This window comes from Mastigoproctus giganteus, chromosome 10, assembly GCF_048544385.1.
Source record: "Mastigoproctus giganteus isolate SK-2022 chromosome 10, ASM4854438v1, whole genome shotgun sequence".
Classification (NCBI taxonomy): domain Eukaryota; kingdom Metazoa; phylum Arthropoda; class Arachnida; order Uropygi; family Thelyphonidae; genus Mastigoproctus; species Mastigoproctus giganteus.
Genome location: NC_143584.1, coordinates 133,697,348 through 133,714,570, shown reverse-complemented (window position 1 = coordinate 133,714,570; position 17,223 = coordinate 133,697,348). Strand labels below are relative to the sequence as shown.

At 38.1% G+C, this 17,223-nt stretch overlaps 1 protein-coding gene across 1 annotated transcript in view; it reads right to left on the bottom strand.

The window, feature by feature from the left end:
* LOC150079292 (polyamine-transporting ATPase 13A3-like) overlaps positions 1-17,223 on the bottom strand; it is a 559,638-nt gene that overhangs the window by 174,489 nt on the left and 367,926 nt on the right. Inside the window, exons 19-20 of the mRNA XM_090383023.1 lie at positions 8,870-9,066; positions 2,071-2,175 (exon numbers count right to left, since the gene is read on the bottom strand). Coding sequence (XP_090239149.1) covers positions 2,071-2,175; positions 8,870-9,066 — 302 coding nt within the window. The remainder of the gene's footprint in view (positions 1-2,070; positions 2,176-8,869; positions 9,067-17,223) is intronic.

Here is a 17,223-nt window from a genome sequence, read left to right as displayed (position 1 = left end):
AAACATTGCTACCAATATTACCTAAATACATGCCAATTTGTCGTCTAGTAAATCTGAGATCTTCATGCAGCTTACGAATCCAAACATTCATAATACTCTTTTGAAAACGCACGGTGGCCCGTATTAATCGAACATCCTGGAAAGGTAATTTAACCCTAAAGCCGTGCGGTACCAGCCCATGCGCTCTGCAACGGTACGCAAATCTTAACTGCTGTTGTTGTCTAGCTTCTTTTACACAATACTTCTGATACTGTCGGAGATGCTGCACAACTATATGGCCATAACTACTCACAATATCCTGAAAGAGGCCTCTGAGGTCGGGAAAACTCATGTCTAAAATATATATAAATTCATACACCGACCATTGAATAAAATTTTAAATTTAATATGACTACAATCTTTACACAAAAATATTTACAATAAACTATTGCGGAATGCTAAAAACTGTAATAAAAGATCATTTACAATAAAATTTGCTAAAATATAAAACATAAAAGCGCTAAAAACCTGAAGCTTTCGGGAGCGTCAGCTCCCTTCTTCAACAGTGAAATGACTTCCTGCAACATCTCCTTAAGTAGCAGGCTCACGGTTCCTCCACACGTGGTATTTCTCCACGTGGTTCAATCGGCACATGGTCAGAACTGGAAGCGGAAATGTCTCGGGAACGTGGCAAAGAAAATCGTTCATCCGACCTTAATATAATTGTTTCAAAGATAGGATTAATACGTATACCTCTATCCCTATTGATGGTATTCCTACTGGATGAACTAATCCGTAAACCCTCGAGCCATTTACGCTCCCAGTATCCATGTGCATGATCCAAAATAATAGCGTCCTCCGGGGAGATTTGATGCTGCTTCTCCCAAAAATTTTCGGCCACAGCAGACTTGTTGTATTCGGCGGTTCTTATGGCATTTAAATGTTCCCAAGGGTTATGGGACACGTTGTGTACAGCTTCCTGGGTGGAGGCTGTGCACAGCTGTGTCTCAGGTCAAAGACCACATACCAAAAGATCTTAGTAGTGGAGTGGTTTATAGAATAGAATGCCCGGATTGTGGGGAGTGTTATGTGGGGGAAACATAACGACGGCTCAGGGATCGTCTGGGGGAACATTTAAATGCCATAAGAACCGCCGAATACAACAAGTCTGCTGTGGCCGAACATTTTTGGGAGAAGCAGCATCAAATCTCCCTGGAGGACGCTATTATTTTGGATCGTGCACATGGATACTGGGAGCGTAAATGGCTCGAGGGTTTACGGATTAGTTCATCCAGTAGGAATACCATCAATAGGGATAGAGGTATACGTATTAATCCTATCTTTGAAACAATTATATTAAGGTCGGATGAACGATTTTCTTTGCCACGTTCCCGAGACATTTCCGCTTCCAGTTCTGACCATGTGCCGATTGAACCAAGTGGAAAAATACCACGTGTGGAGGTACCGTGAGCCTGCTGTTGTTGTTGTTGTTATTTGGTTTTTAGGAGCATTAGCAACTAAGGCCATATTGCTCCGGTGCGGTGGTCATTCCCTGACCTTTCCGCATCTTCCGTATTTGGTGGTGACGGGCTCGAACCCCGGTCTAATCAAGAAGCGTGTGCTACGCACTGCTGCTCCTTCCCACCTGGCTACGGAGGCGCCTACCGTGAGCCTGCTACTTAAGGAGATGTTGCAGGAAGTCATTTCACTGTTGAAGAAGGGAGCTGACGCTCCCGAAAGCTTCAGGTTTTTAGCGCTTTTATGTTTTATATTTTAGCAAATTTTATTGTAAATGATCTTTTATTACAGTTTTTAGCATTCCGCAATAGTTTATTGTAAATATTTTTGTGTAAAGATTGTAGTCATATTAAATTTAAAATTTTATTCAATGGTCGGTGTATGAATTTATATATATTTTAGACACCACTTTACTTTATTTCTAGTCTAGGAATATTAATAAAAATTAATTAAACTCTTATTCTAAGTACAATACAGCTGTTAAACCATTAAAAAATCATATTTAAACAAAATTAATAATGCCATAGATAAATATGAGATTATCTTTTTATACTTTTCTTATCTCTAACTTACCTTGCAAAGAAAGTCAGGAAAATGTGTACGTATAATTCCAAATGATTTCCCCTCTACAGCAAAATGGAAAACTTTTTTTCTCTCTGCATCAATAGTATGTGAAAGCTACAAAAGAATTTTAGGTAACAATCTGTCCACAGAAATATGATAAAGTTATTCACTTAACTACATAAATAATTTGTTTTGTACTGACAGTTTAAAGCAAATCACTTCTAGATTTATATCACTTATTATACCATAAATAATATTTGGAACAAAGGGATAGCAAATGTATCCCTTTGGACCTTTGGTCCAAAGGGATAGCAAATACTAATTCATGTAATTATCAACAACTAATTCATGTAAATAGCAATAGACAACGTATGTAAATAACAAACAACCAATTGTTTCACCACGTAATTTCTAATAAATCGGAAGTATCCCCCCCCCCCCGGACTCAGCCCCCACCCCCCGGCCTACGTAGAAATCAGACTTCTCATCTCATGACCTACAAATTGCATCGCACTGCAACAATATCAATTAACAATAGGCGCAGCTGTGCACTCAAAACCAACCCTGTTATTTAACAAACAGAGAACGGGACTAACCCCTCTTTTTCCGACAGACCGCCAACGGACAGATACCGTAAGTATAACTCTTCTCCCTTATTCCGATAATTACCCGTTGGGCTTTGTTTCTCCTCCACCAGTTTGCTGATTACGATGCTAAGATTAAAGCTTTCTAAAAATTAAAATTATCTGATATTACAAATTAAATTATATGTATCCAATACGAAATTTTTAGAAATCTTCAAGTACCGTGTTAATGGACTAGAAAGGAATAGCGAAAGCTTAAAAAGCGGTACTCACCTTGAAATTAATCTGCGATGGTTTACTTAGGAAGCGTGGTTAATGTTTAAGTTGAATTGTTGAATTGAAAATTAAAAGGGAGGGAAGTAGATAAAAGTTGACTGAGTTAAATAGGCGCAAGGAAATAGAAGTGTACACATCCAATCCTTGGTTGTCATCGAAATAAAGAGAAGAAGGAATGATTAAAAACTATGTAAGTGAATCCGATGAAGCCAATAGTCTTTACGAGGACTTTCGTTAGTTAGAGAACGTCTTCAGTTGGCAATGTGTGGGGAGAGAACGCGCGTGATATTTTAAGAATAAAAAATTATACTCTCGTGATGCCTTTTTTGACATGTGGGAACTTTAATCTCGAGAGGTTCCAAATTGGGGAAAGATTGAAGGGGAGTTTAGAATTTAGAATTTTGAGGTTAGAGTGGTGCTTGTACCATTCAATAACTAGGGCTTCATATTGGAGTATTCTGTAACTGGATTTTAGTTTAATGATTGAAATGGCAGAGTCGATGAGCGGGTTGTGGTTGTGAGTCTGGGCATGAGTTGTAAGTTCTGTGACAGATTGGTTGGACATGAGACTATGAAAATGGTAGTATGCACGGGTATTGGATGTTTTTGATGAGCCAAATTTAGTAGTGGTACTTCCGATATAACATGTGTTGCAGTTTGGTTGACAATTGATGAGGTATATAATATTATTAAGGTCGTTTGTAGGATATTTGTATGAGTCTTTATAGGTGCTGAAGAAGGATCCTAATTTGTTGTAGGTGGAAAAAACAAGGGAGATATCAGTGTTGTTAAATAGGCGTCGGAACTGTCCTGCTAGTTCATTGTGGTAAGGGAGGACTATGCGGATGTTTGTTTTATTTTTGTCTTTGGTTGGGGTGTTAGATTTAATTTTATTTTTAGCGTTAAGGATTGTATTTAAAATAAGTTGGTGGGGGTAACCTCTGGATATAAATTTGTCGGTGATATACTGTATTTCATTGTGAAGGTCAGTGGGTAAGGAACTGTACTTTAGTGCATTGTGAATTTGGTTATATAAAACTGCCTTTTTAGTGTTTAGAGGGTGATGAGAAGCAAAATGTAAGTATTTACCGGTGTTTGTATTTTTCCTGAAAATTTTCGTATTTAATTTTGTGCCTGTTATATAGATAGTAAGATTAAGGAAATTAATCTGATTATTTTGTCCAATTTCAAGGGTGAATTTAAGTCTATCGTGTACAGAGTTAAGTTTTATGAAGAGGTTATCAATAATGGATCTGTTGCCTATTACAAGAATGTCGTCGGCATAGCGCATGTATAGTTTTAGTTCAGGGGGAAAGGGGTGTAGAATTTGGCTTTCAATGGCGGCTAGGTAGATTTCAGATAATGGGGCTGAAATCCCTAGTCCCATTGGTAAGCCAAATATTTGTTGAAAGATTTTTTTGTTGAATCTAAAAAATCTTGCTTCTAATAGAAGGGTGGTGAGTTCAAGGATATGGTCTATAGAAAGGGAGGTACGTTTTGTTAAGGTATCGTCTGTTTCTAAGAATTTGCGTAGGGCTTGTAAAGTAAATGGGATATGGACATTCGTGTAAAGAGAAGTAACGTCATAGGAAGCTAGGATGTCTGTATCGGATATTGTGATATTATTAATTTTTTGAAAAGCTTGATTGGTGTTATTGATCTTGAATGTGGAAAATTTAGTAAGGGGGGTTATGATTTTAACCAGGAAGGAGGATAAATTAGCGAAAGCTGAATTGCTGTATGATACAATTGGTCTTAAAGGGTGGTCAGCTTTGTGTAACTTGATAATCCCAAACATGTGGGGGAGGATGTTATTGCGAATTCCAATTTGCTGTAGTGTGGAAAGGTTGATTTCCTTATTTTGCCTGAGTTTCCTGAGAATTATATCGAGTTTATTTTTGAGTCTTGTGATGTTATGGTTATTAACATTTATGTATGTGTTTGGGTCTGCTAAGATGGATTCTAATTTTTCGGTGTAGATGTCTTTATCTATTATAACGATCGTATCACCTTTATCAGCTTTTTGAATAATAACGTTAGAATTTTTACTGAGTTTGTGTAAATCCATAAGCTGTTGTTTTTTTATATTAGAGCAGGAAGAAAGTTTGGTATTAATAATACTATTTGTTTGGTGCATTAGGCGCCATTTATCGGGATGATGTTCGAGTTTGGACTGGAGTTCAACGATGCAGTCTTTTATAGGGTAATGTTGATTTTTGATGGCAAAATTAAAGCCATATTCCAGGCCAGAAAGTTCAGCGGGTGTAAAGGATTTGGAAGAGAGGTTAACAGTGGTGATTTTTGTGGGGGAACGAGTCGTAAGGGAATTCCATTTTTTATTATGTCTTTGTGTTATTTCTTGGTTGGTAGCATTAATACGTATATTGTTTTTGTTGGTGAACTCGATCCAGGCATGAGGGGTCATTTCTTTTTTAAGGTAAAATCTGAGTTGGTGTATACTATTTAAAAGGCTATATTTTTTGTTATATCTCTTCCTGATTTCTTCACGGATGATCATAATAGATGTGCGGTGTATGATATGGGGATATTTTTTGCAATTATTTTTAGGAAAAATGCGGGCAAATTTAGGGATGATATTGTGGTGGAGGCATTTTTGTAAAAAGGCAATGTGTAACTTATTGGAAAAATATTTGATGAGTATACTGGTTAGTTGAGTTTTTTTATGATTATTAGACATGTCTAAAGGCATCAGAGAGAATAAAGAATGTGAAAAAATTAAAATTGGAGGGGCGGTGCAGATAAGGTGTCGGTTATTACCGTTAAAAATATCTTATTAAATTTGACAATACGAAATTTTTAGAAATCTTCAAGTACCGTGTTAATGGACTAGAAAGGAATAGCGAAAGCTTAAAAAGCGGTACTCACCTTGAAATTAATCTGCGATGGTTTACTTAGGAAGCGTGGTTAATGTTTAAGTTGAATTGTTGAATTGAAAATTAAAAGGGAGGGAAGTAGATAAAAGTTGACTGAGTTAAATAGGCGCAAGGAAATAGAAGTGTACACATCCAATCCTTGGTTGTCATCGAAATAAAGAGAAGAAGGAATGATTAAAAACTATGTAAGTGAATCCGATGAAGCCAATAGTCTTTACGAGGACTTTCGTTAGTTAGAGAACGTCTTCAGTTGGCAATGTGTGGGGAGAGAACGCGCGTGATATTTTAAGAATAAAAAATTATACTCTCGTGATGCCTTTTTTGACATGTGGGAACTTTAATCTCGAGAGGTTCCAAATTGGGGAAAGATTGAAGGGGAGTTTAGAATTTAGAATTTTGAGGTTAGAGTGGTGCTTGTACCATTCAATAACTAGGGCTTCATATTGGAGTATTCTGTAACTGGATTTTAGTTTAATGATTGAAATGGCAGAGTCGATGAGCGGGTTGTGGTTGTGAGTCTGGGCATGAGTTGTAAGTTCTGTGACAGATTGGTTGGACATGAGACTATGAAAATGGTAGTATGCACGGGTATTGGATGTTTTTGATGAGCCAAATTTAGTAGTGGTACTTCCGATATAACATGTGTTGCAGTTTGGTTGACAATTGATGAGGTATATAATATTATTAAGGTCGTTTGTAGGATATTTGTATGAGTCTTTATAGGTGCTGAAGAAGGATCCTAATTTGTTGTAGGTGGAAAAAAACAAGGGAGATATCAGTGTTGTTAAATAGGCGTCGGAACTGTCCTGCTAGTTCATTGTGGTAAGGGAGGACTATGCGGATGTTTGTTTTATTTTTGTCTTTGGTTGGGGTGTTAGATTTAATTTTATTTTTAGCGTTAAGGATTGTATTTAAAATAAGTTGGTGGGGGTAACCTCTGGATATAAATTTGTCGGTGATATACTGTATTTCATTGTGAAGGTCAGTGGGTAAGGAACTGTACTTTAGTGCATTGTGAATTTGGTTATATAAAACTGCCTTTTTAGTGTTTAGAGGGTGATGAGAAGCAAAATGTAAGTATTTACCGGTGTTTGTATTTCTCCTGAAAATTTTCGTATTTAATTTTGTGCCTGTTATATAGATAGTAAGATTAAGGAAATTAATCTGATTCACCCTTGAAATTGGACAAAATAATCAGATTAATTTCCTTAATCTTACTATCTATATAACAGGCACAAAATTAAATACGAAAATTTTCAGGAGAAATACAAACACCGGTAAATACTTACATTTTGCTTCTCATCACCCTCTAAACACTAAAAAGGCAGTTTTATATAACCAAATTCACAATGCACTAAAGTACAGTTCCTTACCCACTGACCTTCACAATGAAATACAGTATATCACCGACAAATTTATATCCAGAGGTTACCCCCACCAACTTATTTTAAATACAATCCTTAACGCTAAAAATAAAATTAAATCTAACACCCCAACCAAAGACAAAAATAAAACAAACATCCGCATAGTCCTCCCTTACCACAATGAACTAGCAGGACAGTTCCGACGCCTATTTAACAACACTGATATCTCCCTTGTTTTTTCCACCTACAACAAATTAGGATCCTTCTTCAGCACCTATAAAGACTCATACAAATATCCTACAAACGACCTTAATAATATTATATACCTCATCAATTGTCAACCAAACTGCAACACATGTTATATCGGAAGTACCACTACTAAATTTGGCTCATCAAAAACATCCAATACCCGTGCATACTACCATTTTCATAGTCTCATGTCCAACCAATCTGTCACAGAACTTACAACTCATGCCCAGACTCACAACCACAACCCGCTCATCGACTCTGCCATTTCAATCATTAAACTAAAATCCAGTTACAGAATACTCCAATATGAAGCCCTAGTTATTGAATGGTACAAGCACCACTCTAACCTCAAAATTCTAAATTCTAAACTCCCCTTCAATCTTTCCCCAATTTGGAACCTCTCGAGATTAAAGTTCCCACATGTCAAAAAAGGCATCACGAGAGTATAATTTTTTATTCTTAAAATATCACGCGCGTTCTCTCCCCACACATTGCCAACTGAAGACGTTCTCTAACTAACGAAAGTCCTCGTAAAGACTATTGGCTTCATCGGATTCACTTACATAGTTTTTAATCATTCCTTCTTCTCTTTATTTCGATGACAACCAAGGATTGGATGTGTACACTTCTATTTCCTTGCGCCTATTTAACTCAGTCAACTTTTATCTACTTCCCTCCCTTTTAATTTTCAATTCAACAATTCAACTTAAACATTAACCACGCTTCCTAAGTAAACCATCGCAGATTAATTTCAAGGTGAGTACCGCTTTTTAAGCTTTCGCTATTCCTTTCTAATTATATGTATCCATATTCAATTAACTAAATAATTTATAAGAGCAAAAATAATCTCAATACAATGGTAAAACTGATAAGGAGTTAACAGAAACGGATAATTATGAGACATTCCTTTAATCTGGCTATCGATCCGCTCAAAGCCCCCGATGAAGTAGCGGGTAGATGACCAGGTAAAGGAATGTTTAGTTGATATTGATTTGATGATTAATTAATGCTATTTAAAGTTTGTTAAAATAATTATAATTTTAACTTTAACTTCATTAAGTATTAATCATATCTTTAATACCATTACAGACTCCCAGGAATAGGTTAGACTACACATTCTAACTGAATCTCCTGTTCCATTTATACCTTAATACCTTTATAGAAAATAAATACCAGAAAATTGAAGTAGTTTAAACAATCAAACTATAATATATCAAGCACGTATAATGTCTAATTGCCATACGACAGTAGCATTAACGTTGCAAGTTATAAATTGAAAATAATCATTTAGACATTTATATTAATTATTTAAAAACACAATATATATTTATTTATTTATTTTTAAACTAAAAGGATACATTTATAAAAAAACTTCTGCAATGACTATATAAATACATTATATATTGTATATATAGTAATAATATATACAAGAAAATACAACCTCAACATTATTTTTACTGTTGAAGAATTCACTGAGAGAAAGTTCTGAAGAAAACTTAGAAAATTCAGCATATTTCATTTCCAACTTTGCTGGTTCTTGCTGATTAGGGGGAAATCCATTAACAATTATTATATGCTCAGCATGAGGAATCATTCCACATTTCCGGGCCACACTCATTGCTGTTAACAAGTTGTCTCCTAAAACAGTTAAATTATTATTTTTTTAAATTACAAGTACAATAAGAAACAATGAAAAAAATCATCAAGCATACATATAAACTAGTTATAAATAAATTTCAACATTATGGAATTTTCTATGGTGGTAATGGTTACTTCCATGTAATGTACAAGTGAGGATGTAAAGCCACAATTATAGGTTTGGTCTGGAACCATTAAGCCATACATCCTTAGGGCTCTAGATATCTGTCAGAGGGGGAACACTCAACAAAGTGCTTAATCATATTACACTCATAACCAAGGGAAATAAACACACTCCAAGACTGTAACAGAAAATAACCCTAGGTCAATCAGAAGCAAACTGGCTGAACCACCCCACAACCAGAATATCACTATTCCACACATTCCTGTAATCAGGGATTACAGGTTCCAGTCCTTCAAACAAGCATTTATCCCATCAAGAGAACTAAGAAATAATCCTAGAGGATCCATCTACTTTTTGGAGTGTGGCTGCCAAGTGGTGTAGGTTGAAGAACTGTATAAGAGATTTTTAAAAAATAACACTTGAACACTCTAAGGATGCATAATTCGACACAGTTGAGAAGTCCTATTTGAGCCATGGAAAATAAAGTTGCAGATTTCAAATCTGCAACTTTACTATTCATGGTTCAATCCTATCATAGAAGCATTTCATACTGAACTCTGGCTCTGTCAATTGAAAAGGTGGCATAAAATTCAATACTGAGTACTTCGGCCTTTTCAAGGGTCTTGAGCGGCACTAAACCTGGAAATACTACATGACACAAATTCACCAGGAAAAAAAATTATCTAGTAGCCCCCATGAATCATCATAAACAAAAAGACAATGCTCATTAATATATATTTCCGAGAAACTAGCCCTTCCATAAAGATTATGTGGCAGGAGCATAGATAATGTAACTATGTTAAAAGAAGAAGAAATACAATTCTGCCTATGTGTGAAATAATATCTATTTCTAAATTATACATATCCTACCACTTCTCTACTAACTTATAAGGGCAGCAAATGATTAAGTTATCATAATTAAATTATTATAAGTTAATTACATAACATTACAAGATAGGTTAGTTTAGATTAAGCATCAGCAGAAGCATATAATGCAAGAAAGCAAGCTTATAGAAAGGTTCCTCAGCTGAGAATGCTATAAATGAATTGGTGACAACTGTCAATGAACATTCTGGTCAATATGTCTTGGCTTGTTCATGGACTTTTTTTTGGGGGGGGGGGAGATAATGCTCTGTGGCAGAACGGCATCCTCCAAAGGCTTCAGGTGTCCCTCTGCCCTGGAAATTTTTATTCCCGGTAAGGGACTATTTACAAGATAGACAGGTAACCGCACGGAACAGCATATTCCGAGCAGACTTGGACTCTGGAGCGTGCCCACAGGGACTTGTTTTTTGGAATACAGTACTCAACAAGCACTTGACTGCATATGATGTGGAAGATGTTCATATTATAGTTTATGCAGATGATTTGGTCTTAAAGAAACTCCTGTAGAGGAGTTTTGTGGTAAAGAAACTCCTGTAGAAGCTAAAGGAAAAGGTGGCTGCTACCTGTTTGAGCCAGCTATATCACGATACAATCTGCATAAGCTAGAGGTACAAGAGAAGTGTTTGAGCTTTCTAGCTCATGTTAATTACCTGAAAGAAAAGGTGAAGAGGCTGTATGCCAAGCTCCGGCGAGAAACTTGCATCAATTAGGGTATTAAGGAGAGGGGGCCCCTCCACCTCCTCAATGATAACATCTATGCTCCAATTGTGACATATACAGCCAGGGATTGGGGAGGAAGAGCCACCAATAGTGCTGTGAGAAAGTCCCTTCTTTCCGGCCACGGATTTGATCTTGGCATCAACCGGGGTATGACAAACAGTCCCCAGAAGGCCTTATGTGTGTTAGGTGAGAAGATTCTGGCTGACCTGCTCAGTGAGGTCATGCCTATTTTATGCCTTGAAGAAATTGGATCTCAGGGAATTATTGTGACATCAGCCAGCTGTAGGGCTGATTGATGGCCTGCTTTTGTCATTTGAGTGGAGGTGAATCTATGATGAGTTGGATATCATCTGGCAAGAACAGTGACTCGTCGATACATATACACCTCAGTATACTCCGTCGTACTGTATGCCTCGGAAATTTGGGGGTCCGCGGCCCCTACCAACATCAAACGCGTGTACTCCGCCGAATACTGGCTCCTTCGTTGGATCACGCAAAAACATCGTCGTCCACCCCAGCAAAGAACAACTGCGATGGCGAACTCACTTAATTTTGCCCGACTTCCAGATCTTGTATTTGAAAAACGCCTCGTTCTCACTGTCAAGATGACAACCGGAATGGTCTCGGAGCCAAGCATCTGGGAACTATGTGGCTGGAGAATCCCCCTACCCGGACTGAGGTCAGCTCCCACGCTCACAGCTGACTATAACAGACTATCGCTCAGTGACCGCTTTCTCCCCAGGGAGATGCTCCCCACAATTGTTTCAATTGACGGCGACCTCTGTAGGTTTGTGAAGGATCGGAGGTACCGAAGACAGATCCTTAAGAGCCTGACCTTGGCCAGGCAAAGTGCACATTGATAAGGGCAGCATAATAATAATGCCCAATATATTGTAAATATTGTTCAAAGCACGATGTCTTTATGAATATGTTGTAAATAAAGTCAACAATATCTTTATGAATATAAATATTAATATAACATAATGTAAATATGAATACCTTTATTATTTCATTGTAAATACTGTCAAAAGCATATATTCTGTAAATAATCTGACATTGATTCTATTTTATTGTTGGCACTGGGAGATTAGCCCGAACTTCGATGTGGGCTCCCTTCCCCCAAAGCTATTGTCCACCAACCAATGTAAAACCCCTGGCATTGCTGCTGTGAAGGGTCTATTGTATATACCATGTTTGTATACAATAAAGATTAAAGAAAGAAAGAAAGAGGTCCAGATTGCCACAGACAGTAATGACCAACCTCCTCATGATGAGGATGGTAACTCGTGGTGAGCATGTGATGGCCCATCCCCACCACAAGGCCAAATGGTTAATGATTAACTTAAGTCATGGTTGTTAGTTAACTTGTTGGGTTCTGTTTGTTGTTTTACTAACCAACTAGACATTGCAAGTTCTGTACAACAATCAGATGAGAAGGCCTCGCATATGGGTGAGAGCCCAGGTGGTGAATCGATGTCAGTTTACTTAAATGACTTCCTCACTGGTCTATACACCAGTCTGTGGAGTGGTTAAGAGAGGGCTTGACATCCCGATTACAATGGGGGGGGGGTAAGATAATATGTGAAACCATACTGTTGGTAATAAATCACTTCATCCTCATACTGCTCATATACAGCAGGCACAATGGATACTTAAAATATGTGGAGGTACACATTGCCAACATCTGTCCCTTCAAAAAACAAAAAATATGGTCTCACAATTTCCCTGGATGAGATACCATAGAGGACTGCAAGTACTGGTAAATTGACTGCCTTCTCTACATGACTGGATTATCAGGGGGCCAATACAAACAAACAATTATATTGGTTCATAGTACCACTAAGCTTACATGTTACCTCATTTGACCAAACAATCTTGTCCAAAAATCTTGCATCCTTCTCCAACTCCACTTTAAACCATTCACAAATATCAGCTTAGATCATCTTTATTCATATTAAGATTTACATTTGGCTCGTATGAGAATGAAGCATACAGTTACTTTGCTGATCTGATCTGATTCTTACAAGCAGCTTGCCTTGCAGATTTTTGTGTCAATTGCAGCAACACCATACAGGTAACCCCAATTTATGCGGATTTGCTTTTAAGAGGTTTTCCCCGCCACTGTCTATACCAGTGGTTGGCAAACTACTGTTCACATAACAAACCTGGCTCACCCAGCCTTTTCTGTACGGCCCATTTACCCAAGTGTTCGGGCCATAAGATGCACAATTGTCACTTTCTGCTGCTGCTTGCCACTCCTTCATGCAGTGGCAATTTATAGTGTTTTGAGTGCGACGGATTTCATCATACCGCGAATATATCACAAATTTACATCAGTGAATATTGTTATATACATATGTTTGGGTACGATAAAATGCATGGCAATCAATAGACTATTAAATAACCACTGCGTGAAGGAGTAGTGAGCAGCAGCAAAGAGAGGACTGTGCTTTGCACAGTCTGAACACTTGGGTAAACAGGCTGTACAAAAATGGACAGGTAGGCCGGGTTTGTTACGCAAACAGTAGTTTCTGTCCCCTGGTCTATATGTTGCCACACACTTGCACACATGTGCTGTGTACGCAGCACTTTAGCTCATATCTGCAAGTTCAAAATTTGTTGCTGATTTGAAGACGAACTTTAAAAACAGAGGTACATAAAAGTTAGTTTGATAGACTTCCTATGCTATTGTTTCCACACGTAAATAATTTATTACAGGTTTAATTTGCACCATTATTAAACATATCAATAAGACTGGCAAAGGAAAGACACAACAATGAGGGTATGCCAGCACATAAAATGAGGCATACTTTTATCAAATTTGGATACAAAGTTAAAAGTCATACAAAAACAAGTCCAGATTTCAGATTGGTGACATTTCATATGAATATAAATTAACCGAATCAACAATAAGGACAATCTTTAAAGATAAGGATAAAATTAAAGAAGTGGGTGAAAATGTTACTCCCTTCTCAGCAAATAAAATCACGCATTCTCAGAGTGAAACCATCCCAGAGTTGGAAAAATTGTTAATTGCATGGATTGAAGATTTAAATCAAAAATCGATACCAGTCAACACGCAAATAATAATGAATAAGGCTCTCAGTCTATATGATGACTTTAAAAACAAACTCTGGGATAATTCATCAATTCCAACATTTTCAGCCAGCAAGGTATGGTTTGATCGATTCAGAAAACTATGGGATATATGCATATGTCTCTATGTGCAGGTGGTTCCCTGTCTTCTCCAACAAATATTGCAGCAATTTCCATTTCGAATGTAGGTGCATTATATCATCTCTCCTCTAAGTACGGGTCTTCTATAAATGCCATGTGCACATTCATTGTTGGATTGGCCTGGGTTATTTGATGCATTTGTTTATATGACTCAGCAAATGGGTTAACTTGTTGCAGCATCATCCATGCACTCTTGGTTTGATTGTTTTTCATGCCATTTTGTTGTTGCTTCAGCAGAATCAAAAATATAAAGTTGTCCATATCCTGGCTTATTTGCCTTGTTTGGATATAGTGGCGAGACCAAATGGTAAATCTTGAGTGTATTCTAAAACAGTATGAACCATTTCCAGGTGGTGATTTAATCTCTGTGCCCATTGATGCAAATGCATTGCTGAGTTGTACTCTCGTATATGTTCTCTGTAGTTATTTGCTTCATGTGTATCCCCTGTAAGCAACTCTTGTAATAGAGTAGGTGTCTCAAACAGTGGTTCAAGTGAAACTTTTCCATCATAACAGCATTTAGTGTATTTATTCGATGTGTTTAACTCATGTCCACAATATCTTGCATTGTAATACTCACAATTAAAACACAGAGTAGAACATCAGTTATCCAGAATAATAAGACTGATCTTTCTTCTTTTTGTAATTAAAGGTAGTACAGTAAGTTCCGGTTATAGAGATCACATTTGCAAATTGAATTTTGATTATAATAAGCAAAAGATCAAGTTTACTACCTATTACTATTGTGGATTATTGCAGACACAGAGCGAAATGGAGATAGAATAAATAATGACAAGTTTAATATTAATTGGAAAACACACATATATTAAATTAGATACATACAAAAGCTTACAGTTAGTTTGCTAACCTTCATCAGTCAAACTGACAGTTAAGAGTGTGGAACATGAGGGCGTATACTGCGTCATGAATGTGAACTGCGTGATGTGATGGTTAATTGTTGGATGTTGAAGCCTGTGGCTGTGACGCATATGAATGTTGCCAACGTTTGTCATTCATCAAAATGGTTGCTTCAATGATAGAGTGGACATGACATCCACTGCTCCTGTTGACTGAGCTATTAGAGCATGTGATGTTCAACGACTCCAACAAGGCACATTGCCGGTAGTGGCGGGACCTATCTACAATCACGACATTGTGGTGTGGGTCAATGTCGTGGTGGGTTGACCAGAACTGTTTGGCAATGGCCGAGTGTTCCATTTCCGCTAAGCGGATGGCTCTTTCGTGTTCCAAAAGATGTTTTCCAAGCCGTCTCACAGTTTCCCCAATGTTGCAGCTAGTGCAGGAACAGAAAGAGATGCAGTAGACTAGACCACTTTGTAGTAAGGTGGGAACTGGTGTTTTCACTTTAGAGATGAGGGATCGTAACTTTCTGCTTGGGAGTTGTATGCATTTTATCCCATGTGATTTTAGGACTCTGATTATAGGTTTGGGTAGTATGGGATAAAGGCGCTTGCAGTTGAATTATTACCTTGGATGTATCTGTAGATCACACCTGTCAAGGGTACTGGTGGGATAGCCACACCTTGCAAGATCTGCCTTGACTTTAGCAATCTCAATGTGCGTCTCGTCTACAAAACTAGAGTTGGTCCATTTGTGCAGTGGCAAGAAGATGGCTGCGCGAGTGTGCTGACCAGAAGTTGGTAAATTGGCCAGCACACATTGGTTTTCGACAGACTGTTGTCTTCAAGAGCGTGCCTTTGCGGCAGACAAGGGTGTCTAAATATGGTATGGTATTGTCCGATTCTAGCTCAATGATGAATTTTATGAAATAAGACAGAGAATTTAGGTGGTCCAAGAGTCGGTCACCCGAATTTCTGGGGATAACAACAAACACATCATCCATGTAGCGACACCAAAAGGTAATGGGATCTGGTACATTCATAATTGCACCACCCTCTAATTCTTCCATTGCGATATTTGCCATGACTGAACTAACTGGAGAACCCATGGCTGTGACATGCACAGCCATGGGTAAATGGAGTCATTGAACATAATTGCACCACCTGTTAAGCACAGTCTGAGGAGATATTGTCAGGTATTAGTTCAGTCCTGCTGCCAAGGGTTTGGTCGTTATCCAAGAGTTCCTTTGCACATTCACCACTTTATAAGTGGACGTATTATTCAATAAATGGAGGACTATTGGGGGGAAGGTCCTTGATTTATTGAATGATACATACACTTATAAAGCGGTGAGTAGGAATCCTTTGGTGGGGCTGGAACAAAAGACCAATAAACTGATACAGAAGTGGTAAAAGGCGAGCAAGATATCGGAGGAAGTTTCTTGGAGGTTGTACGCCGGGTTGCAAATTACCCAGATTCTATGGTTTACCTAAAGTACATAAGGTAGGTGTAGGCCAATCGTTGAGGCCAATTGTTTCGTTTGTGGGCAGCCCGACGCATGCCCCTTTCCAGATTCTTGGCTGGTTTGGTTTCTCCTGTTTTGGGCCAGACTGGCTGGACAGTGAGGAATAGTCAGGAATTTATACGGTTTGCCCAGGATCAGAACATTGAAGAAGAAGAAATTTTGATATCATTTGATGTGGTGACCATGCTTTGAACTGTGTGCGAACGGCCTTGGAGGGCGATAATACTTTGAGAGATATGATGAATTTAAGTGTACAGGACATAAGTGAAGGTGTTAGCTTGTGTTTGTCTGGCACCATCATGGTATTTGCAGGTGTGATGTATCAGCAGATCCAGGGTGTGGTTATGGGTTCACTTATTAGTGCAGTCATTGCTAATTTAGCAATGGAAAAATTTGAGGATAGGATGTTGAGTTCCTCTGGTGCACTATTCCTGCGGGCATGGAAGCGGTATGTGGACGATATACTACTACGTTCGCTATACTACATAGGGGACGTGGGCCAGAGGTTCTCAATTGGCTTAATAGTGGCTCCCCCTTTATAAAGTTTACCTCCAAGGTCGAGTGGGGGGGGGGACGCTCTGCCATTTTTGGATGTTTGGGTTTACAGGGTGGATCGGCAATTAAAAACAAGAGTGTTTAGGAAGGAGATGTGTCGGGCCCAGTATACTCATTTTGGTTCTGCCCAGACTGGAGGTTAGGGCTTTAATGAGCAGGGTTTGGTCGCACTGCTCTTCCTCAGAGGATAGGGAGGAAGAAATCAAGCGGGTCACGGCCGACCTTATGAGATGTGGATATCCCCAGAACA